The 25,223-nt window shown below is 43.0% G+C and overlaps 2 protein-coding genes across 4 annotated transcripts; both read right to left on the reverse strand.

Moving 5' to 3' along the window:
• Window positions 1–4,940: 4,940 nt before the first annotated feature.
• LOC139046677 (uncharacterized) lies at window positions 4,941–10,078 on the reverse strand. Its single transcript, XM_070533501.1, has 2 exons — window positions 9,827–10,078; window positions 4,941–8,699 (listed from the first exon to the last, which is right to left on the reverse strand). Exon 2 carries the CDS (start codon window positions 8,473–8,475, stop codon window positions 7,192–7,194), a length of 1,284 nt encoding a protein of 427 aa, XP_070389602.1. The 5' UTR covers window positions 8,476–8,699; window positions 9,827–10,078; the 3' UTR covers window positions 4,941–7,191.
• A 1,887-nt stretch (window positions 10,079–11,965) lies between these two features.
• LOC135918568 (uncharacterized) lies at window positions 11,966–22,134 on the reverse strand. Of its 3 annotated transcripts, none has more exons than XM_070533503.1 (10): window positions 22,077–22,134; window positions 19,631–19,819; window positions 19,104–19,271; window positions 18,675–18,758; window positions 17,731–17,877; window positions 17,469–17,549; window positions 15,677–15,879; window positions 14,300–14,459; window positions 13,432–13,554; window positions 11,966–12,269 (listed from the first exon to the last, which is right to left on the reverse strand). In XM_070533503.1, exons 3-10 carry the CDS (start codon window positions 19,246–19,248, stop codon window positions 12,256–12,258), a joined length of 957 nt encoding a protein of 318 aa, XP_070389604.1. In that variant the 5' UTR covers window positions 19,249–19,271; window positions 19,631–19,819; window positions 22,077–22,134; the 3' UTR covers window positions 11,966–12,255. The 3 variants fall into 3 exon arrangements, with proteins under 3 accessions (XP_070389604.1, XP_070389603.1, XP_070389605.1); XM_070533502.1 differs by lacking the exon at window positions 22,077–22,134 and adding an exon at window positions 20,274–20,713; XM_070533504.1 differs by lacking the exons at window positions 13,432–13,554; window positions 22,077–22,134 and adding an exon at window positions 20,274–20,718.
• Between the last annotated feature and the right edge of the window lie 3,089 nt (window positions 22,135–25,223).

Below are 25,223 nucleotides of genomic sequence, written 5' to 3' on the forward strand. Positions count from 1 at the left end.
GGCAGCACGTTTTACATAGAGACATTTGTGCATGTAACCTAGACTCTGGCTGAAGCAGGGCTTCGTTGAGACCATGATGGCTTTTGTTTAAAATTTCAGTTGTTTTCCCACTGTGCAACATTTTGATAATTTGGAGACAGGATTGTTAGTGTGTGATCTATGCACTGCACTTGTCGGTTTGCAACTTCCAATCTTGGTGAGACGCCTTTTCATAAAACAAAGTGCAACTGAACTTCCTGAAGGCATTTGCCTGCTATGTTCAAGGGAAGCAGCCCACATCCGCATACCTTATTCACAGATGTCAATTCTTTTTTTGCTGCTGCTCCATATTAAAGATGGGAACCCAAGACTGTGGAAGTAGCGTGGGCTTGGTGGTCTGGAGCTTACCATTGGTTGTCGGATCGTGCCGCTGACTGCATTTTGCAGCAGCTCATGAGTGCCGAGGGGGCCAGGCAGGAGATACGGCAACAATTCAACGAGTAGCAATGAATGTTTACTTCACATTGTTACGGAGTGGTCAACTCTGCAAGTTTCTCGATGGTGAGCCACAGACATGCTAGTTTGCTCAAAAACTGAAGGCTGGAGTCCATTAGCGAAGACGTCCTTTATAGTGTTTGGAATACCCTCGCTCAAGAAAAGGAGAGAGAAAACACTCTCCACGCTGGCGGCTGCCGCTCGATACATGAAAGTGTTCAACGAATTTTCTAACCCCCACTGGCTCAGTAGAAGGAAAGGCACTGACATGCGCATACACACACACACACGCACACAACGCTGGCATCTTCCCTGCCGAGGACGAAGAGAAAGAACGAATGCACACACGAAGCTTAATCGTCCCACTTGCTGAAGGGAGACAACACTGTGGAGACTAAGCAGACATCAGGGTGTTGTGCAAGCCGTGGGTAAGAAGGCGAAAATGCCTGCACAAATGATAAGGTCTTATTGCTATTGGGGCCTCCTAGGCGTTTTCCAACGGTTGCAGGCGGCTCGGCGTATCTAAAGGGTCCAGCCTTTCGCTGTTGCTTTGGTGGCGCGACACAAATCGACCACACAGGCCAGTCATAACATCAGTTAGACTAGTTCTTGTGACGCTCAAGGACACTGAGCTTGAACGACGCCATGAATGCTCTGTCTTTTCAGTGCTATTAGAACTGTTCTTGTATTTTCTGTGTATACGAAGTCGGTTATAAATCTCTTGTGCATTTTGCAACGTGGCCTTAAATATCCAAGCACTGAAACGCAGCCACATGATCAGAGTAAGCAGCATTCACTTGCATATCGTGAGTTGCCAGAATAAATTGAAAAATATTGTGCTGCGACTATCATTACTGCGTCATGAAGCAACCAGAAATGACAGTACCATGCTTCACAATGCGACTTTCATTTCTCCCCTGGTGCGCTTGTACTTCTCTGGTCCCCTTTCCACCGTGTAGAGCTCCCAGAAAAGCTTTTCTCAGGACAGGGGACCATACTGTGCGCTCAACCAGGTGGCACCCATCACCACAAAATTGCCCCAATCAGTCTCACCTTGTCATCTCTTGTCCTGTCCAGTGACGTTCTTCACATTTCAAGGATGAAGGTTTAGCACTGTGCTTCCGATGACTCTTTAGAGCTCTGGGACAGTGCTTCCGCTGCCAGGGATAATGCTACAGAACAGCGAGTCCACTGACGCAGGTACGCAATGTTTGAAGAGACAAAGATAAAACCTTGTGCAGGCTGTCCGACATGCATATACATCTTTTTCTGCGCCTCTTTCTAAGCAACAATGCTTTCACTGGTGAACAGGAAGGCAGCCTTTGTTTCTTTTTTTCATTATCGTTTCTCAGTTTTACAAGGCCATAAAAAAAATAAGGAAAACAGAAAAGATTGCGAACCAGCCCTGCAATTTTCTTGTATTGGAAACGAATATGTGCGAACAGAGGATGCCAAATGAAATGAACAGCCAGGTGCAACAACAAGTGACATCATTCAGGTGGTGCAGGCGGTTTGGGAGGCCCATAAAATGCCTTAATAATGGGATTTATTTGAGCGTGAACATGGTGAGAAGGCTGCTTCTGCCTTGCAGTGGTGTAAAGACTGCTGCATGTCTGGAGGTTAAATGCTCATCATTCTATCATACATGGAAGTATTTTGACTATTTAGTGGAGGCATGGGAAAGCCACTCAAGCCTACATTAGCAAAATGTGTGGTACTGATTACAGCGAACGCACTCCCTCCATGTTCATGCAACCGAATGTAAACATACTGAAAGCTGAGGTGTACCTGACGAGTGTAGCATTGTGATGCTTGCCAACAGCCCATAGGACAGGAAAGGCAAATCCCTGTGCATGCATAGTGAATTCGTCACTACTGTGCATGCTCATTTCGGCAAACTGGCATAACAGATGTATTGCGAGTGCAATATGTGACTGTAAAGCATGTGGGGCGTCTTTGTCACCATAGCTTGAGCATGGTGAGAATCAAGTGGTTTGATAAATGTACAACAGAGTCAGCAATGGTGGGACAGTTCTTAGAAACTTCACAGCATGCCCGTCTGCCTCTACAATGTAAAAAAACAATTGGCTTTGATCCAAGAGCCAGATCTTTCTGACTGGGCAACATTCATGCACCAGCTTTGTCAGTTTTTTTATTCTCCCACTACTTGTGCTGAGGTTGTGAGAAAGGCCTGGAGAGAGTATACAATTGGAGAATCATGTACCTCTTACATTGCGGATGTCCTGGAATTGTGCTAACGCATGAACACCACCACGTCTCAAAATGATCGAATGCGACATATTAAAGGCACAAGCACTGTTACCTTATACGCCCTTGGTATGCAGAACCCCAGCACCTTCACCACTTCTAAGGAACCGCTTTATTTTTGCCGAGCTAGAGCTATGGCGAGGAAGAAGCGACACACTACGTACGGATGAGGAAGATGAAGGAAAGCCACATTGCGCTCACAATATCGCTAACGTGGTAGTTTCCCAAAGGAAGCGGTCACACCACTGCGTATAAAGTGTATGCACAGGGATACTCATGTCTTCCCTGTCCAAGGGATTGGTGGCAAGCACCACGGAACAGCACTGGTCAGGTGCATTCCAGTTAAATTCTTAAGAATTGAGAAAAGGCCGATTCCACACAAAGCAACGACCTGACACCCTTGCCAACAAATATGTTGAACTGGCATTGAGTTTCAGGTATTTGCGGCCACACATAGGTAAACCAATGGGCAAGGTTCTGACTGGTGTTGTAGAAGTCGCGGGGCGCTTTTTTCGTTGCGACGATAGATCGGATTCATTTACAAGTACTGCTCCAGGAGGGCACATGTAACCGGCAAACAGAGGCCTCAGGAGAGCATTAGATTCTAATCAAGGAGGCGGCAGGGTACCCAAGGGGTAGCGGAGGGATCAAAACTGGAAGCAGGGCGGTCCCAAACTGGAAGCAGGTTCTGTTGCCCCAACCCACGGACCACCCTGACTCCTGCTTTTTTGTCCGCGAAAGCGGACAGCTGATCTTAAAATGCGTCAGAAAATTCGGGAAGTACGACTTACACACAGCCTACGGGCATCCTAGATATACTACTAGCACGCGCACGCCTCGGCGAGCCCCAACCCATGGACCAGTCCGGGTTCTAGCTCTGGTGTCCCCGTAACCGATTTGGTGTCCTGGAGACGCCGCCAATAATATGAAATGGTGACACGTTGTTACTTGTAAAAAAACACGATTTAAGCCGCTAACGCTACGTTCAGCACTGCCGCGCCCAACAACTTCTGCAACGCCTGTGAGAACTTCGCCAATCAGTGGTTGTTCTTGGCAATACTTAGAACTTGTGAATTTTGTGTACCATTCATGCTTAACTTTGTAGTGCACTGCGGCTTAATGAAGCACTACGCTTGCGTGTAGCATACGTCCACATCTTACCTGATAGACGGTGAACGGGGTCTTGTACATATATCCGCTGAAGAAGAAAAGACTACACCTTCACATGTGTTAAAACACATGCCAAACTTGAAAAAACAGACGTACAATGAACCTCCACACGTTAAAATAGCAAAAGAATCACTTAAAAGGCGAAAACTATTGAAAACTTCGCAAGCGCCACAGCAAGCGCAAATCCGCCATTGCTGCTGATATTGATGTTGATCAGGCTGGCCCCTTGCGATCGAGTCGGCAAGCGCGCTTCTTTATTCCATGGAAGCGCAATTGGCGCAATGTAGCCAAAATAAGTAAATAAAGAAAGCTGTGCATCAACTCCAAATACACACACGCAAAAGAAAATAGTCGGGATTCTCTATAGCGACGTTTCCAACCCCTTGACTGATATTTCATACAGCCCGTTGCATTAATTAAAAGACCTGCAGTGCATTGTTTTCATAACGCGCAAAAAAAAAATTCTGCGCTTAAGTTTACCCGCACAAACACGCGGCGCAAATTCGTAGAACGCCACCAGTGCAGCCCCCACCATCCAAGAATATATATAAAAGACTAGTCAATAATAATAGCATATAATTATAACGTGAGCGTCGGTGCAATCAATGGAGAATTCGATTTTATTTGTTATAGAAAATCAAATGCAGTGCCGTAAACAATGGATAGAATTAAGCATACGGCTTCCTGGAGTCTAAAAAAAATCTGCCTTGAAACTTGACATGGTGACGAGGCAAATTGTGGGTATACGATTGAAAATAATTGCTATAATGTGTTCGCGTATGAGTAAGCTTCTCAAAAGGAGTTTCAAGTGTTTCCATGGTATGGCAAGCTTATATCTTGATTCATAAAGTTTTTTTTGTATTCATATTGGTCAATTATGTTTAAAAAGAGAATTGCAAATCCCAATGGTTTTGTTTTTTACCGGGGGAACACAGAGTTGAGCCACTGTTTTGAAACAAACTTTTATTTAAAGGCAGTTACAAGTAACGCCGACACCCTCACTCATGACAAAACGTTTACTTGCTGAGTCCAGACACTTGGTTCAAGTTGCATGTAATGCCTCATCCCCAAGCTTTGCGTGGTTTCTTAAGGCATTGTGAAATCTACACGGTGTTTTTATTTTACACCTCCTCATCTCACAGCACAAGATCTGAAATGCGTGATTAAGAAGAATCAGGCCAGCACATATTCACAGAAACGAACTCTTCACAGTGCAGTTGACAAGTGCAAAAATTACAGCAGAAACTGTCAGTCACATTATATGAGCAAAACATAACTGTTCCTTTTCAGGAAAGCCTCAGTCCCATGCCGACATTAACCCATATGGTGGTCATCACTGGCAACGTTTGAAAGATTTTCATAAATTAGAGACTGAATGTCTGGAGTATTTATCATAAGGGAAGTAGAAACTCACACGTCTTCTAAACAGCACTTTGCAGTGCTAAATGTATGCTGGCTATTGATAGTAATAAATAGTATGACTGTTACAACTGTTAAACAAGACAAAAGCTCACAGGAATATGAAGGCTTGAAGTGATAAACAGTGTTTGGAGGGGGAATGTAGCTGTAATGAACCTTTTGACAAAGATTTGTCTTCGTCAGTGCTGCAATTAAGTTCTGCACAGCAATCTTTATGCACGCTTAGCTCACTTTCCCACACCGTCAATGTAGGATGAAGAGGAGAATAAGATAGTGCGTAGAATGAAGTTGAAGTGTAGAAAAGAAATGGGGAGACAGTGAAAGAGAAGGTAGGAGCATTGTTGTAGATTATTCTTCCAAGGTTTCTCTTCCAAAAGAAAAATATTAAATGTGTAAGGAAGCATTGCCAATTATTATTCTGCCACCATAAGCACCATAAGGGATGCAATATAAAACTGATCTGATACGTAGAGTGGCCTAAAGCTTTCTGCATAGTCTTTACTATCATTATGACACTGTCTGCTGCAGCCAAATATGCAGAAGTTTTCATTGAGTGCTCATGACCAGAGCAACTTATCCAGACTGCACACAACACCACTGCATATACCCTCTATTTTGGTAATCTGAAAAATAAAAGTTTATTCAAATGGGCAATAAAGAACATCACACGGAACACAACATCTAGATCGAATTATGAGGCATGCCACAGTGCGGGACTCAGTATTATTTTGACCACCTTGGGTTCTGTGATGTGCACTTGAATTCAACTACATGCTTTTTTTTTTCATTTCACCACCACTGAAATGCAGCCACCTTTGCTGGGATTGAACCCGCAGGCTTGAGCTCAGCAGTGCAACATCATGACTACTGCGCTACTGAGTGTTTACACAAATTTATAAGTAGCAAAACACATTGGAGGCTTTTGCACACCGAAACACTACACACCGTCCAATGCGCTTCCTATGTACAGACATACTTACCAGCGGCTCATATGACAAGCATGGAGGCGTGCTCTAACACACTACTATCCAACAGCTGCCACATACCAGAGATAACCACTGGGTCTTTACCTATTTTCCCAGAACACTTACCAGCAGCTCATACAACAAGCATGGAGGCATCTCTCGTGCTCTAACACACATACCATCCAGCTGTGACATATGGCTGCACACCACAGACAAAAACAGACGGGCTAATCATCAGAGACCACATGTCATTTGTTTATATGCGAGCCCTCAACCTGCTTCTATAAGGCATGACAGCACAGCACTACTGCACCACTTCATTCTTCCTAACTGCAATGGAGGCTTGTTACCAGTTATCGTGCCCTGCTGACGTGGTTATCTCTTCAGTTTCTATGTTGCTGTCCCTAAGCTGTTATTTAAGGACTTCCTTTTGAGCTTCAGTGGGCCTTGAAAGGCTAGATGATGGCTGCGACAATCTAGGGTTTTTTGAAGAGTGAAATCTTAACAGGTGCACAACTTTTTTGTTGGCTGGTTCATTTGAATGGTCTGGCATCTTTCTTTTTGGGCCACTTTCACTTTCCACAAGCATGAAAACTGGCTCAAACAAATTGTTTGCCTTCTCAGCCACACCCTCAGAGACTTCACCATCTGATATTGCCTGTCTGACTGAGTCCATTTTTGCTCTTAAGAGTGTTGAGCTTGACACTGCTTTGGCTGCTTCCAGCTTTGTTATACTCTGTACAATGTGCAATGCCCGACTTGCCTCACATGCTTCTTTGGGTGAGCTCTCATGGGCCTTGTTGCTGCTAGTTGGATTAGCGATGACCACACAGTGACTGTGCTTGCACACACACTGCGCATTCCTTGCACCTCAAAGGACAGCAAGCACCATCTTTCACTTTTGACACTTTATATGAGAGCCCTTTAATAGACTGAGATGGCACAGTCCATATGCATCTTCATTTATTTTGGCACAAGCTGCCATTTCACTGCCAGACCTGTGGTTCTTATGAATTGTTCTCAGCTCCTTACCCTTTGCCCCTTTCATCATCTGGCTAGCCCTTTTCATAAAAAAATGATTTGTCAAGTCCATGAGGGCAGAAATTAGTTTGTCACCATGCTTATTCTGTTTTCTCTCCAGCATAGTATGCTTTAACGTCCTGTGCTTGCTCTCAAGGTGCATGTTAGTGTTGACAGCTGCTCTAGTCCTAAAGCGATAGGCCCACTCTTGCGGCCTAACTGCATAGTGGTCTTTGAAGTACTTCAGGAAGTCCCTCAGTTTTTCTTCCTCACTAGATAGGAATTGCTTAAAATAATCTTCAAATGCCTTTTCCGCGAGGAACTCTAAGAGTAGCCACACACTATGGTAAACATGTGGCCTTAGCTGTCTCTCTACACACTCGAGTGTCTTCTTATGCCAGTTGTTATCCACATGCCAGGCACAGAGAAGTTTCTGTTTTGCGGCACCCATGACCCTGGACCATGCTTTGTAGAATTGCGAGGCATCATCAGATATCAATGTCTTAGCGGCCACTTTTTTGGCCATGGCCGACTCCAGATATTTGAAGAATGCTGTCAAAGTTTGCTCGTTCATCTGGTTGCACATGAAATAAGCTATAGCTACAACTGATGCTACTTTATCTAGCACCAGAAGAGTGGTCAGCTCAAACAGGTACTCTATAGTTCCATGTGTGGAGTCAAGACATACAGTCCTTGCAGGGCCCAATTTTTCTAGTAGCTCCTTCTGAGGCTCTGTCATCAGAACAAGAGCAAAGTCTGCTGAAGAAAATGTACCACTTGGGTCCACTGCACCTTGTGCCTTGTACAGGCGGACAAGTGTTTCACCTTTTTCTTTCATCACAAGCACCCACATGTCTACACTGACAGCGTCATTAGTGTGACAACGTTCAGGAGCAGCAATGTTAAACTGCCGTTTGATGTTATGCAGGGTTGAGCACTCTGCCAAGTGCACTGGCATCAGCTTGGATGCCACAGATGTTCTTATTCGCTTTAGAATGGTTTTCATGGGCACACCCCCTTCTAGGTTCTCTGCTACGCTGGCCTTTTCCTTGTCACTCATTCCCAAGTGCTGAATTTCTGGTTTATGACCATAATGGTTTCTTTGATACCTGACTTTTATGGTGGTGCTTTCAGGTGTCGGACTCTGAGTGTTGTCCATTGTGATGGTAATAAATGAAAGACATATCTTACCAGACCTACAGCTTACAGTCCCCTGACTTTTCTCCCGACGGTCACTATGACCTTCCTTTTTCCTTGCCTCACCTGATCTATTACAGTAATAGTGGATCCTTGTCTCTCCACTGGCCAGCTTTTTGGGGTCCCTGGGCAAAATGAACCAGCAGTTTTGGCTACCCTCTTCTTCTGCTTTCCATTCATGAAATTCTGTAATAAAAGCACAAAATAGCATTAGATGGTGACAAGTACTTTGGGGAGAGAGATGCAAACAAAAATAATCACTTTGAAGGCTTTGGACACGGGCTAACGTAGCCTTTATTTTACTCCCTCACCTTCAACTCGACTGTGTCATGAGGTCACCCTTGATATTGCTCAAATTTCTGTTAAAATTGAATTTCAAATATGCAATGCGCCATAACTTCAAAAAATGTATCATATTAGTTTTGTTTTAATAAGAAACAAGTATGAAACTTAAGCATGATCTATGCTCACTCCTTCCTCAATATTGAATCAGACTGTACATTCACAGCAATGCTGTTACGATAAGACTAAGACGAACTGAGAGCACGTGGTGCAAGCTACGCCCCAGAACAGTGTGAATCCCTTCCCTCAGTTTCTTCTTGAAAAGCTCCTTCTTTTCAAGAAGAGCTTGAATTTTAACTGTAGATAGGGGCTTGGCGAGGGAGTGTTCCATGGTCACGCGGTTATGATCTGGCTTGGGCATGCGCCTGGTTCGAAGAGGCAGCATTATGTGTGATTTCAATAAACCAGTTGCTAGTCTGCGTTCGTCCTGTCTTCTTCTACGTTGGTGTCTTTTCCCAAGCGCAGTTTAAGTTCACAAAAAGATGTCTTACCAAGTAGCCTCCTAACACACTCTTCTTAAAGCAAAAAGGATTGCGCGTGCGTCAAATTTGGCTCTATTTTATGAAATCTACAACCAGAGTCCTTCAATTGAAGGACTGTGGTACTACTAAAGAATTTTCCCAAAGTACCCTGGGAGACCAAGCCGCTGACAGCCGCAATTGCAAGTGTATTGCGGTCGGCACTGAGGCGAAGACTGTACCACGCACGCAAGTAGCGCAAAGCAACGTGAGAACGCAGAGCAAATCCCTCCTCTCGTTTAAGAAAAAAAAAAAAGAAGGGGGGGGGGGGCAAAAGATACTCTTCGCGAAACAGATGGAGAAAGAAAAAACAAAGGCCCGCAAGGTATAAACAACTGCTTTTGGAGGCACACTGCGCAACAAGAAATTTAAAAAAGTCCTACATATAATATTGCGTTTAAACGTCATTTGCTTACGATGACTGAGAATAAACTTAATAAAACTGTTCCTCACCCTTATTGTTCCGGAACACAGGTGCACGTAGTCAGCCTTGAAGTTGTGCGCAGCGATCTGGTGCACCGAATACTTCTCCATTGTAGGCAGGGAAGTGCCACATACGTCGCATTTCATCAATTTCTTGACATATCCACGGCCATTCTGTGAACGTTCCTGATGTGTTGCAGCATGGTCTTCCTCTGTATGAATAGTTTGCTGCAAAACTCGCAGCAACGATCGTCATCGCCGATGGCAGCTCGATCACAGACGTGCGCCATTCCGAAGCGGAGAGACGGCGTTTAGAAGCACGTGGTTTCTGCGCGTCATTGCACGCGCTAGGGTTGTTGTATATTCCGGCAGTAATACAGGGAAGAAACCTCCCCAATCACGTGACACACTAGGTATTCAGTGGCCTCATAGGGACAGTTGGAAACCAACTTAGGGAACCAACGTCCGGGAACGCAGGGTCACGTGGATGCTGCCTTCTATTGTTCACCGGCCTCAGCCGGCCTGCGGGGAAACGCATGTCTACGGAGAGTTTGACAACTGAACCTAGTCTAGTAACGTTGGGTTGAGGTGACGCTCATGATAACCCCCGTAGACACTAGCGCCACATTTCCCTCTAGGGTATTTTTAGAAACTCTATGATGCTAGCTACCTGCGGTAGCATATACAGTAACTCTAGGATGAAACTTGGCGTGCGGTATTTTATCTTTTACATACAGTTACTTATCTTTTTCTTAAATGTTCCTGTGCTGCCCTCTGACGCACGCCGCTGGAAACGTTTTGGAAGGGTGTCGGGGATTTCACGGGTTGATATGTGTACCTGCGCCCATGTTGAGCGTGCGTTGGTAGTGCGGTTCGTGGATCACGATTAATTATTAATGGTTTCTCCGGCGCAGCATGTCGTTCACCCATCGAGTATAGTGGGTGAATAGGCCCGAGTGCGATGTTGCGGTAGCAGCGCGGCCGATAAAGGCACGCCGAGTTCCGTCTGCCGACGCGGTTGCCTCGAGTTCGTTGTCGCTGATGTCTGCGATTGCACATCGCTTTTTGTATTCCTTTTACATATTCAAGAAGCCTTCGAGCACAGCCTTCCACATGAGATTTGCCAAAGCGGTGCATTTGTTTACCTCTACAGCTTCAGATCGCCAGGTTAGCTTCGGTTATTGCAGAAACGGCGCATCGCTGATGTGAAATAATCTCAAAACGCAGCAAAACATCCAGACGAGTCAGTATGAGCGGCCGAGTCCCTTAAACAACTGCAACTGTGATCCAGATACATATATATTACGGGCTGTTACTACTGATTCTCGGTTTTGTTTAGCTTTATCATACGTACAGTTTGCGCGTGCTATAAAGTATTATTAGAGACTGTGCTCGGCGTAAGTTCCCACTTATATGCCGAGTAGTTCTCTCGCGAAAAGGCGGATGCCATCGATGACACCGTTGGCAGCGAGTTTATGCTGCTGTATCGAATGTACTGTCTCTTCTTTCCTGTTTGACGCAGAGGTAAATAATGCTTTGTAATTAAGAAATGTCAGCAACAACACGTACACACAGACCCACCATTTACGGGAATGCAACCGGCAGCGTTCGGGAACGGTGACCGACCCAGACAACGCAAAGACATCCTGAGGTTGTCCGCAGGATGTGGAATCGCGGATATTTGAACATCCTCAAGCCATCCTAAAATGTCCTCAACTGATCCTACTTGGATCCATTTGTCCGTCCAAAGAACGTACTGTGAACATTCTTTGGACATAATGCCAGGATCATCTCTGGACCATTCCAGTACCTTTCCAGGATGTGCCTATGCACATTTAAATAAGCCGTGAATGTGATTACCTACTGGTGCTGTACAATGGAATTACATGTGTAAATGTCACTGCCGACCCAAATCCATTTCTTTCCCCAAATCGCATACTGTGAACATTCTTTTGACATTCTGCCAGTACCATCTCCGGACCACTAAGGCATGTTTCCAAGACGTGCTCACGTCCACTTCTAAAGAATCCATGAATGTGATTATATGGTGGTGTTATACCATGGAATCATTCGTGTAAATATCACTGCTGACCTACTCTTTAAATATCTCATGTACACATCACAACGCAATGCGTAACATACTTCTTTTTGCAAAAAGAAAGGCTCGCAAAAGCTTAAATATAAAATTTATTATAAAAAACATGAATACATAAGGCATCACTCTTAATGCGCGAAAAAATTGTCTTCCTGCTACAGCAATGCAAAAATGAGTAATAAACTGTAACTGACTAAAAATGACTAGAAAATGAGGAATTAAAATACAATCTTTAAATATTAAAGAACGGAAAAGTAAAAATGGGTATTATAATGACGAAATTATCATTAAAACAGCAAAATGTGGAAAAAAAGTCCTCCGTGCTGTGGTTGAAACATGCTGCACTTCAGTGAGGCCTGCGTTGTCACTCCAGCAGCTCTAGAAAAGACACACAATGAATCACAGATTCAACTTCTCTGACTTACTTTTACAAGAGAAACAAGGGAAGCAAGTGAAAAGACATGCCAGTAACTTAACTTGGCAATTCAAGGTGTACTCTTCAATTAAAAGGGAGATTTCAGAAATTAACTCTCAATGAGGAGGAAGTAAAGGCATATACCTTCGTGAGAGAAGGTAAGGCGTGGAGATACAAAACACAAGAGAACCAGACAACACAAGTGCCGTTTGAGTTTTCTGGTTCTCTTCTGGTGTGTTCATGTCTATGCCTTACCTTCTGTCACAACGAACCCCTACCAAACTAACTAGTTCAACTTTCTGTAGTTCTAAGCATATACCATACTTATTCGATTATAAGGTGAGGGTGCAGTTGGGGCACCCAAGAAAAAAAAAAACTACTATGAACAATAATATAAGGTGACATACAGTAGCCGACGAATTATTGAGACCCGTCAGCATTCGCTAGAAATACTAAAAAGCACAGCGCCTCATCTTACTCCTGAGGTGTCGGCGGTGAAAGTTAGCAGAATAAACTGAATGACCAGTTGGAATTATATGCGGATGTTGCCTTATGGTGTGGTATCCTAGCAGTGTGGTGCGTGCTGCCACAGAAGCCATATTTGAAGGAGAAATTCACGTAAACCCACACTTCATCTTCATTATTAAATTTTATTTTCAAATACTAAGTATGGAATGTACGCACAGAATACTATACTGGCTTACCTGCCAAAGCTTATTAGTTGCTACACCTCTCGCTGATGTCTAAAATTAGGATCACCAGAGATGTGGCACCGCTACCGCCATATTGAATAAGTCACTTAATCTATCAGCGTCGCATATAAGGTAAGGGGTAACTTCTAGACTGAGGATTTCAGAAAAAATGCCCCGCCTTCTCCTCGAATAAATACGGCAAGTGGACACTTCACGCAAATAAAAGAGTACCAGCATAAAAAAACCTGTAGCCTGGATGCTTATCCCACTAAATAATGTTAAACTGCCCAACATAATCATGTTTCAGATTGTATTTTTAAGCACTTATCAGATCAGCTGCAGGAAAACCTTTGAATTATATGTAATAGTTAAATGTTATTAGGTGGAAACCTAAATTTAATAATTACGAGAACCTATCAGAACAAATACTCACCTGTGACTTTTTCAGACTGTTTGTTATTCTTTCTAAGCTTCTCCCCAGCGTGTCTGAGCCACGTTTTTACAACGTCCTCAACTTCACTTCTTTTTACAGTTTCAAATGTGCATTTAACACTTTCTGCAACAATAAGGAGATGCTCTGTAGTTATCTTGACAGTCAGTCATGGCATAAAAGAGAGCAGGGTCGTAACAGAAAGGGTAACAAAAGATGAGTGGCTTGCAGTTTAGTTTACACAATTTAATGCTGTATATTAGCTGTCAATAAAAATATTCCAGAATATACATTTAATTCAGTTATGTTACTTATCTGGCCATGATGGGAGGCAAAGGTTTATGAGCAAGCCAGTGATGAAATATTTTATATAGCAAGAGCGAATAGTGTCGGCTTAATAGTGGAGAAAGATTCAAACTTCACAACTTGCATGTTTCAGACATGTGGCTAGAAACCACACATGGCCTTTGAAGGTGTTGTGTGCACCCAGTGTAGCCCTCCTGATTATATAATCAGCCAACAGGTAGCACTTGTTCAATTTATATTATGCATGATGCACCTATGCGGTTCTTCACAGAAAGTGGCTCAATCGTACACATGCCCTCTTTAATGTGAGCTTATTTGGTATTCAGGCAGTGTGCACACGCAGTTCTTGTCGAGACAAAATTAAAAAATGATTATAAGTCAATAGCAGAAGTACTCCTTAAAGGTGTAAGGCGTTGAAGGGCCATAGAAAACTATCCTGGTGCACCACAGCAACCTGCTGATAGCTACATTATGTGTGTAGTTTAACGCTAGAAGTCCATTTCCCTGCAGGGTGAAGGGGAAGAAACTTGCCAAAAGCAGAAACAGGATACTGAAGTGTACTTACTATATATCAAGTCGCAGGTTGTCAACGACAAGAACTTCTTCTTTCCTTTTTGTCCGAGCCAACTATATTGAACAGCCACTTCCTGGGTCATCAGGGCTTCAAGAATGCGACGCGTAGACAAACTAACATTTCTTCCTCCTAAGGCAGCGAGTTCCCGTACCTGGAATTTACAAGGTTTTATACCATTACAGGAATACTAACATTTCAAAGAACACTAAGCAATTTTTTATAGCAGGTGAATTTTCAAGCCACCCACTGAGTGAAAGCGAGTTTCAGGCTGCAGTGCAAGGTTCAATAAAACATGATTGCAGATTTTAAAGCATAAAGAATCCTAAACAAGATTTACATCTTATACCAAACATGCTACAAGTTTCTAGCATGGCACTATGTTTTCATCGGTGTTTTATACCTCAGAAGTCAGCGCTTAGTATCTCACAAAAAAGTTCAATGCAATTCCAAATGACAGGCAAAGTAGTAGTCTTGTTTTATTTCATTTATGCACTTAAGCACTACAATGGCACTGCAAAAACCTTTAACATCATTGCTATACCCTCTTCAGTCTGTCCACACCCATGGACAACTTTCATCCTTCTCATAAATAAACCGGAAGTGATAGGCTAATATATTTGGTTTAATGGAAAACCGAGTGCAGGTGGCAGCATATGTCAAGCGTGTAATCCTTTTGTAGCAACCAGCTTTTCAGAGGATTGAAACTTTGTACATTATGTACTGCTGTACCATCAATGAAAAAAATTACGAATGTGCAGTACATTTTAAATGCCACTAGATATGTAGTCATGCAAATACATAGTGGCATGTAGAAGCTTTCTAGTGGTAATGCCACTAGAAAACTGTAGAAATGGGCTCATTGTCCACGCACACGAGTTGCTGATATGAGTAATTGCTCACACCATCTGTTCAAGGAAACAGCCATTTTCAGGTTTGAAAAAGACCAGTTGACATAAATACTGACTTTGAAAGGTACTGTGTTATGCTGGATCTGAGGAATATACAAGTACACTGTTCACAAAATTAGTCCCTTAAGATATGGCTATTATACATTACATTTCATTTTTAAGTGCAAAAAGTCAGGTACATTTCACGCTTGTATATTTTCATTATTTATTCCCCGTGATGTTATGTGATATGTAACCCCCTATGTAATGCCTGTAAAAGGGCCTTTGGGTACATGAAGAAAAAAAAAGTTTTTCTACCTGGAATTAAGAACTGCAGCGCACATAAAACCTTCTACATATACAAGCAAGGATACTTGCTTATTTCATACACAGAAACCTGGAAAAGTTTACCGTGAGATATGTCAGTCAACCTCACGCTTATCAAATTCGTGTATAACAATACTCCACTAAAAACACTTACCAACTTTGACTTCATTGCATCACTTTCTGAGAGGCCTTGATCAAACAGTTCGAACTCCGTGATGTCACAAAATGGTTTTTCTAACAAATCTGCTTCAGGCTGCAGTTGGTCACAAAGCTTTGCTTTTATTACGTCTAGTTGGCTTCCCAGGTGCTCGACTCTCAAGATTACCGTTTGTAGAAGCCTGATGACCTGCTTAATGCCTGAAATTCACGAAGAAAATGTGTGAGGACACTCTGGCTGATCAGTTAATATTCATGCAGTTGTCAGGTTTCGTTTGGTTTGTTTAGTGTGATGCAGTCCTTCATTGATAAACAAATAACTAGCTCGTAGCCAACTGTCAAAATCAGTTGACTGGTGTGGAACTTCAGCACAGTATAGTCACCCATCCTTCATTCTTGCCAAGCCCACAAGAGTGGTTGTTTTTCTATTAAAAGAGCATCAATAAAAAAAATAGAATTTAATAAGCTTCTTTAGTGCCCCTTTGCTATATTGAGTTCATTGGTTGGGCTCTGGGAACCCAAAAACATTGCTCTGCCAAGCATTCTGTCCACTTTTAGTCAAAACCCGCACAGTGGTGGCACTACATCTATAAGCTATGCGAGAAACAGTGTCAAAAGGTAGCACAGGCAAGTTTTTTTCATAGGGAAATCCGATTAAATTTGCCAAACCATTTTCCTTACTGAAATGCAGCAAATATTTCAATCAGGAATTGCCGTGCTGCCAATTATAATGGCAGCATGTGTAAAAAGAGGTGGTACTGTATTGTTAAAGTGGCAGTGCCAATCATGTTTCGTGTTAACATCATGAAAAATGAGGAAAGGCTCTGATGTTACATCGGTGTCACACGGCCACTTTTTATTATGACTTGAGCCCGATCCTGATAGAAATTCTCAACCACAATTGACTCCCTCCCGCAATATTGCAGGAAGGAGCCAATCACAAGAGCCAATCACAACCAAGAAATTCGGTAATGATGGAAAGTGTGCTGTGCAACACTACAATTACTGCACACAATGCAGTCCAAATCATTTCTGGTTATTGCACAGCTCCTCTGCCCAAAGTAAACCAAAAGGGAGTAAACTTCCTGCTTGGGCATCTGGTCTACATTGCGACTTTATCGCATCAAACAAAATATGTTGACGTTCATACACTAGTCAATAAGCAGCAGTCAACAAGTTAACGGAGTACACAAATGGTGCTCTAGGCCATAGTAACATTAATCCGAGCCCCAAAGAGCAACTGGCTCCCTTAAGAGGAAGCTTAGCTCGAAGGCTCCTATCTAAATACCTGGGAAAGGAGAAATCGATTTTCTCGGAAACCACTGCACCAAATTTGATGAGGTTTGTTACATCGAAAAGAAAAAGGATCTAGTGACTGTTGCGAATTTTTATTTGTCGTCAATTTGTTAAATAAAAATTGGCAAAAAACGCAAATTCTCAGAAATGAAACTATGATGTTTTTTGTAACTCAGAAATAAAAAATGATATCACAGTTGTTTATTGAACCTAATAGTCCATCTAAAGTGGAAAAAATTTCGAAGCAACAAATTCATATATTTACACATGGAAAGCAATGATGAACATCTAGAAAAATAATCTATTGATGTAGCTCAAGTTTCCTTAAAGGTTGTGCAGGGCCTTCCTAGAGCATCTAGATCATGGTTTGCATCACTGTCTTGCTTACAATTTGCTCCATTCACTCTGAATGCATGACTCTAGACAACTTGGAAGATTACTCAATCCTCTAACACATGAAACCTCTGGCTTAATATGAATTCTTAAATGCTTACCATCATCTGAAATAGGTGCAACAGACTGACTTGAATGCCACTTCTCATTGTTGCACTGTGTATTTCCCATTTGGCTTGCTCCTTCGCACGACAAAAAAAGAAAAATACATAATCATGTTAACCAGCAGGCCTTTAAGGTGTTACTGCTGAGTAGTGCTTGTGAAAGGAAGCCAGTTATGTTACAAGACAACGTTTTGCACATTTTGGCTACAACTTCAAGAGGTTCTGTAAGAAAGAAAACAGACAATGCTAGATTACATACTTTTCATCAAAGAGTGAGCTGTGAACGATCTTTTAACGCCTGATGATTCTTGCATTGCATCTTGTTCACCTCCAGACTCAGCCTCACCCTCAGATTCTGAAGTCTCGCTAGCACACATTTGTGCACATTGCACTGCGCCTTGATCACCTAAAAAAAGGAGAGGAAACACACCGACTCATGTGCCGACTCATGTGAATGACTGACAAGCATCAAATAATGTAGCAAGCAAATCATAAGGAAAATCAGTAAAGATAACTTATTCGACCATCATCAAGAAAGTACACAAAGTACAAGAGCTTGTGTCTAAGACTAAAAAAAATGTAACTGGGGTTTTGCATGCCACATCTGTGACGTGGTTTTGGAGAACACCGTAGCGAGGGATTCCAAGTTAATGTTGACAACATGGTGCTTATGATGCACCAGAAAGCCACCGAAGCCAGGGTGAAACCTGTGACCTCGTGCTGAGCAGCACAATGCTACAGCCACTGAGCTACCATGACAGGTTGTCTCTAACACTGACTGATAAGTTTTAGTGTTCTAAAGAAACTGGAAGTGCCAAAGCAAAGGGCTCTTGTAAACAAAAAAAAGTCAGTGTCCAGAAATAAGACACTGGTTGACAATCCTCAGTCAATCTTGTCTCAATTTTACTTTGTACATCAAAATGCACGGCCGTTAAAATGCCATTAGAAAATGCTTTATGTTACACTTTTGCAACAACAGCTTCAGGTACAAGCCATAGTGGAAACATGCCCTGTCAATTATTTATATGCTCCATCCTATGCTGACTGTTTTTCTATAACATGCTATGCTACCAGTAGATTTGTAAAGATTATTGTGCCATTGCCAGACATCACCTTGGAGCAGTTCCTTCTCAATATTCAATTTTTTGCAATGACAGCATTCTTAACATGCATTCCTTATATTATCAAAAGGCACAGACTTACTGCAAACATTGGGATCATTAGCCTTAGATGTTGATGCATGTGATGACTGCTTGTGAATACGTCTCCCATCCCTCTTCTGTGCTTCTAAAATTGAAAAAAAAAAAACGACATTGAAAGGATTCGAGAAACAAGCTACAATTCCTTAGTGTACCAACCACATGCAATGTGATTTCAAAGCTCAGATGCCGCCAGTTTCTAGTGAAAGCAGAGAGCTTCATTTTACAGAGCTGTATAAAAATTTACAATGTAGAGGTGAATTTGCAAAATGGCAGGTCACTGCCCACCTGCCAGGGAAACCCACATGTGTTTTCTTTGAAGGTGCAGGCCTACTTAGCATATTAATGGGAAAAATTATGTGGCATAGAAAAATTAATACGAGGAATATAGTGAACAAAGCTTGCTAGTGTGAAAAACAAATAGTAAACATACTTTTCATCATAGAGGGCAGTGGAAGTGGTAGTCGCTGCACACTTTCCGGACTTGAGCTAAGGGCTCTTCGTTGCTTTTTTCTTTTGCCCCGTCCCAGGTCCACTTCACTCCCCAAGTCTGACCCATCTTCAGCTTGCTTGAGCATTTGTCACGCTGCATCATATGTTCCTACGGAAAGTGAAAAATAATAATGAGCATAAATTCAAGCATTGCCCCAATTATTCAACTGAATGTAATTTTAGATAAGTTTTCTAACAATGTTACGAGATCTAGAGTTACCATGCAACCTTAAACAAATTGTTGCGCCAGTGCGTATATGAGCTTTCATTTCTGAATGAAAAAGTGATTGTCACCTAGTAAGTATGTAAAATCTACAGTTGTGCCACCAAAGAAGATCCTTCTAAAGTTACTTTTTAGTTCAGAGATGTGTGCACACATTGCAATTTCAAGTACATTGCCAAAATGAACATGATTACTATGTTATGAGACATGCTACAAAAGAATTAGAAGAGAAATATAAAACTTACTGAATGTGTCTATGGGTACACATGGCACGACTTGCCAGTTGGAGGATGGAGAGGCTCCACATTTTGCTAAATACGAAACATTCTTGGAATCCTGTGGCCACAAGCAGACATCGCCATGCAGTCACTTGGTATGTACAAGAGCCACAGAGTTGCCTTCCTCTGGAAACTTGACGACTGCATATTGATCACCTTAAAGAAAAACAATATACCTATTGTACAATTCTACATACAGGAGTTTCTTCATCATTTACATTTTCAGATGCACAAGAGGAAATACAACCAGCTTCCTTTTGAATGGAACTCGCATGCATTTTTCCGAGACCCATGTCAGAGGCCAACACCGCAGCAAAGAAGGCTTGGACACAATCAATATTCCCAGTGCTGATGAGGGGCAGGGTGTCAAATATACGTCATCTTTCTTCAGGAACTTCCTTCCAATTATGTATGGCATACCTTGCGCATTATGGGCAAAGTTCTCCACCACAACTACACTTCCATCAAGGAGCTTGCAGCAGTTATTCCTCCTACTAGTGTCTAAGACAATTCCTTCCGGAAACATCACTTTTTTGAACTGTGGCCCTTGGCAAAGAGGCACAAGAGGGCCATCTTGATCTTGTACAGTTAGCAGAGGGAAACTGCTTACAGTCATTTTTTTCTGCACTGAAGCTTCTTTGTTTCAGCAATTCTGTTTGACAGTTGCTCCAGTGGGTGCTGCGGCTTTCTCAGAAGCTTCTTGATGGTGCGCATGTGGCTCTCAAATGGAAATGCACTCCATGAGTCCAGTGGCCCCAAATGTCTTGCATCATCTGCAAGGTGGCATAGCCCATGTACATTATGGGATACACGGTGCTGCCCATATATTTCTGCAAAGCCTCTAACAAATAACTTCAAAAGCTCCTCAGCATAGTGAAGCTCGGCAGCTACAGCGCTTTGTGATGCAAGTATGGTTATTGCTACATGAAGACACAGAAAGTTTTCATACATCCCTTGTGGCACTACAGAAAACAACACCAGTGGCCCACTATAGAACAAAAAAAACCTGAATTCTGTTGCTTTCCAGCGATCTATGTCATGTAGACCTCTTGGACGTCGATTGAAGTCAGATGGTACAAAAAGAGAAAGCTCTGTTTGCTTGGCTGAAATTCGATTTTGTGCAGAAGCCCCTTGTCTAATCTGCTTGGGACCTCGAAACCACAACAGAAGCAGTTTTCGCATGACTCCTAGACACACAAGATGCATATAATCCAGTGGCACGTCTTTGACCAAGTCAAGTGGCAACTCCTCAAGAACTGTATTGCCAACATGGTGTTGCTCTTGAAATTGGCCTCGAAATGTGGTGTTAGTGCGCAGATTCCCACTTTTTTCCGGAAAGCACACTCTCCCTTCACTGTAGAGGCCTTTCACAGTGCATTTTGTACAGCTGTAGTACCCAGTGTGGTTTCTTACACTCAGGATAAATGCTCGTGCAGGTGCATCGCAGATGATGGCATTTATTCTGATGTATAACCTGTGCACCAAAACAGATGCCAGAGCTAATGATTCCCTTAACTTCATCAACAAACTGACGGAGAAACTCATTTGCAAAGACACTCAAAGACATCCAAAGACACTCAAAGAAACTCAAAGACACCCACAACAAAAGGGTCATGAGATTCGATTTTCTTTACATGACAAAGTATTGTCCAAAATTGTTTTCTCGAGCTCTTTGCCAGAGGGAGCACATCAACGTGAAAATTGAGAGCAAGCTCCAATGGTACATCCTTTGCTATTTCTAGCAGTTCACGAAGAGGTTGCACGATACCAAAGTGGCAGTACCGCCCTCCAGCTATGTTGACTATGTTTAATGACTTTCTGGGCGTTTCTAGCAGCGTTCTTGCTGATCGTGGAAGACAAGAAAAACATTCATGACCACGCAAGATTCTCAAAAGGGCAGTAACTGAGCTGTGGGAACAGCCGTACTGAATGGCCCATGCTTGTAATTGGTCGCTTAACGGCGCGACATCGTCTACCTCAGGTTGCTCTTCTTGATGCACATTCGTTTGCTTCATTTGCTCCTGCAGGCACTCAGAATCCGAACTACTGCTGCAGAACACGGCGTCGTGCTCGATGCTGGGCCGCTCACGTTGGTCGGATTCTGATGCAACATCGCTGAACAATGAGCTCCCACTAGCAGCGTCAAGTTGATTGCGCCAAGTGCCTTCTCCAGAGCCAGATGGGTGCACATTATTCTCCTCGCTATTAGTTCCAGTTTGCGATGGATTTATGATCATAAAGAATTCATCTACTCTTCGGTTCCTCAAGCGGCGAAACCATCGGTCACTCGCCGACATGGTGCACAACGGTACAGTACTTGGCGCTAAGCGTGAACAAGTAGTCGTCTCTAGAATACCGCAACAAACTACTCCCCTTAAGGTTTTTATTTCACTAACAAATAAAATGCACTCACCTCTTTTTTCCGATTCCGAGGGCATGCCTCCGAGGAACAAAATACCACAACGGAGGCCGCTGCAAACTGCTGCGGTAAATACAGAAAACGCGCGAAACGCTGAGACGCTGACGTCTGACTGGCCTTCTGCTTGGACATGACTTGACTTTGTTGCATGCACAACGTTGCCAGCATTAGCCAATCTCAAAGGCCTTGTTTTTATGCACAACAAGTGCCGGAACCCTCCGAGATTCCCTTTTGTTGAGAGCCTGCACTAGTCTGCGCCATGTGTACCGGTTCTTCGTGCAAGCAAGCCACTGAAGCACAGCCTAGAAAAATATGAGAAAAAGGATGTTTGGGAGCGAAAAAAACGTAAGGGAAACTCCCCTGAGAAATTATTGGACAGTAAGTAATCATTGTATGGTATATATAACTTTGAAAAAAAAAACAGCAGTTGGCAACCAACCACGACCTACTGAACTACAGACCTGCACAGATCTCCCTCCTCCAGCACGCCTGGTCTAGTTTGCCCCTTTTGCCGCTAGGGAAAGAACGTACGAGCAGAGTGGCGCTAGTCATAACCTGTTCGCTGTCGTCTGCTTCTGCGATCTGTTCAGCGCTTGTCTTGCCATTTCGGCAGGCACAAAGCTCTTGTGTTGGCGGTAAATGAATAAATTCACAAATATACAAAAGAAAACATATTTGCGAATGCTTTGCGTTTGAATAGTGAAACTACAAGAGGAGGAGTGGTGCAAAAAATGTAAACAACGAGCATAGGTGGCAGCTGCAATGCTAGATCGACGGCATAAATTTCCCTTTCCTAGCCTCCATAAGAGACTGGAAAAATTGTTTTAAAAGAATCATAGGATTATCTAGCTTCTTTTAGTTGATTACAAACAACCATCAGACAGCCTAATGTCGTAGATGACATTAGGATTTACTGATGTGTGCCGTAGTGAAAGGAAGATGATCTGGTAAAAGTATAGTAAAAGTATTCACGAGTAAGCTTCCTCCGCCCGATATGTGCAATAGGTTGATCAATTCTGTTTCAAGGAAAGGTACGTGAGCATATCTTGTTTTTAATGTCGTTGGATGTCTAGCTCAGTAGAAAGCTTGCAAAAATGATCCCAGTGCTTTAAAGCGTGCTGCACTGCAGGCCTTAAAAATCGTGTCACGGAACTCTTTTCAAACTGTAAAGCTAGGTTTCCTGCGTGGTAAGGCGACAGCATAACGGTGGTGCTTAAGATACGTACGCAGTGAAGCTGTGTGTGTAATTCACCTTTTGAACTCACGACGCATTCATGGACAACTTTTAAGAGTTAAAATGAGTGGTAATCGTTCTGTCGTCGAACATTACGATGGCTGTTTCTAAAGAGCGCAGAAGCGAATTTTACAACGTGTACAATGAAACTGTTGTGTACTTTGCGAACTCTATACACAATGTGATTTATAATAATCTGCTTGAAAAAGGCAATAGGAGCGGCTATTTAACGCTATTTTAGAGAGCAGCGGACACACGCTCCGACATTCTTTAGGTTCGGGGAGTCAACTTTTGGAGCCAAGTTACCGATCAAAGCCTTGTGACATCTTTGTCACTGTGTAAGCAAAAATCATCAACTAGAGAAGCAGTTCGTCGCAACACCACAGCTGCCGTACTACTTACAACGCCGCACAACCGCCCACCGCGTAGCAGACGAACAGGTTATAAAAGCGCCACCTACGGCAGTCGGTTGAACGAAAGTAGGCGCAAGCTGCTCCCATAGAAGCCGGATATCTGTGCAGGTCTGGAGTTCCAGTAGGTCGTGCAACCAACACACGTACGGCTCCCGCGGGGTTGTGTTACTCCGCCTGCCAATGTGACCTTTTCAAAATGGCGTCGTGCTTAATACCTCCAGAGCGTCTGCTGTTCTTAAAGAGGCTTATTCATCGGAGGAAGCGATAAGGTGTGCAACAGACATGAACAAATTATATCAAGTCTGAGCATTTCAATCCTCAAAAGTCTGCGGTACAGTTCATTTTACTGCTGACCCCGTTTTACTCATGAGATTTCACTGCCGACTTAAACTTGACAATAAATAGTTGCTGCGAAGCATGCGTTTTATTTCAGCTCAATAAAAAATTTAGTTTTCACCATTCCACTATAGCAGACGAGTGAAAACGTCCAAAATTACGCGCTTATAATTTAGTTTTTTTTATTACCATCTCATTTAGGTAACAGGGAAAGTTTGAAGTACGAACTATTTGCAGCCTCGTGGAGGAACAGTGGCTAGCGGTTATGAGGGCGTGGGATCAGTCTTTTTCTGGGGCGTCCAATCAAGCTTGCTACCTACATTTTAGTATAAGTTTCAGCATTCTTGCCTTGGAAATTTGCATAGGTTTAAGCCTCCTGCAGCTAAACTGTGGGTTTTCGAGGTATTGCACTACCACCGAAATCGGCCACTCGCCTCCGCTGCCTTGGTCGGCCTGGTATTGCGCTAACACCGGGTTCAGCCCACGTATGGCGCGTTACGTTACCCCATGTATTCCTACGGAGCGCGTAGATATGTGTTAAAGACGAACAGATAGGCGGATTTCGGGGGAAGCTTAGCCGAAGAATGCCTACAGCATCAAAAGAGGTGCAGTTCGCCATTTTCCACGCAGCGGCTAAGCAGCAAGGGCGGATCGATGTTCCACCTGCACCCGCCTAGCGCACGTCTAGAGGCTACAGACACCATCTATATCAGATGTACGCTTATATATATATATGTGTATATTATTAATTAAAGATTTATTCAACTGCCTTATTCTTAATTCCAAGACAGATTTATGCCGGCATGCACATTTCATGGCATAGACACAGAACACCTGGCATAGATACGATGGTTAGCATACATATCGTTGGTTGCCGCAGGCACGTGAACTTCTGTCACTATCACTAATTGACAATGAATATGCTATATATATATAATTCATTTATAATTTTCTGGTTAATAATGTAGGCTCTTTTCAGGACTTCCAGAGGACGTCCTATCACGCACATTTTCGGGATAAAAATGTAGGCTCTTTTCAGGACTTCCAGAGGACGTCCTATCACGCACATTTTCGGGATAAAAATGTAGGCTCTTTTCGGGACTTCCTGAGGATGTTCTATAAGGTACATTTTCTGGAACAAGATACCAGGTCGTGCTA

Source organism: Dermacentor albipictus, chromosome 2 (assembly GCF_038994185.2).
Source record: "Dermacentor albipictus isolate Rhodes 1998 colony chromosome 2, USDA_Dalb.pri_finalv2, whole genome shotgun sequence".
Lineage (NCBI taxonomy): Eukaryota > Metazoa > Arthropoda > Arachnida > Ixodida > Ixodidae > Dermacentor > Dermacentor albipictus.

What these genes read in the sequence shown, in the direction of transcription:
- LOC139046677 (XM_070533501.1), bottom strand. Translation starts at nt 8,475, where the DNA reads ATGGACAACACTCAGAGTCCGACACCTGAAAGCACCACCATAAAAGTC.
- LOC135918568 (XM_070533503.1), bottom strand. Translation starts at nt 19,248, where the DNA reads ATGCTCAAGCAAGCTGAAGATGGGTCAGACTTGGGGAGTGAAGTGGAC. An exon ending in AGCTCACTCTTTGATGAAAA is followed by an intron (nt 17,550 to 17,730) that starts GTATGTAATCTA and finishes TGTCGTGCGAAG; the next exon opens with GAGCAAGCCAAATGGGAAAT. An exon ending in ATGCAATGAAGTCAAAGTTG is followed by an intron (nt 14,460 to 15,676) that starts GTAAGTGTTTTT and finishes TGTAAATTCCAG; the next exon opens with GTACGGGAACTCGCTGCCTT.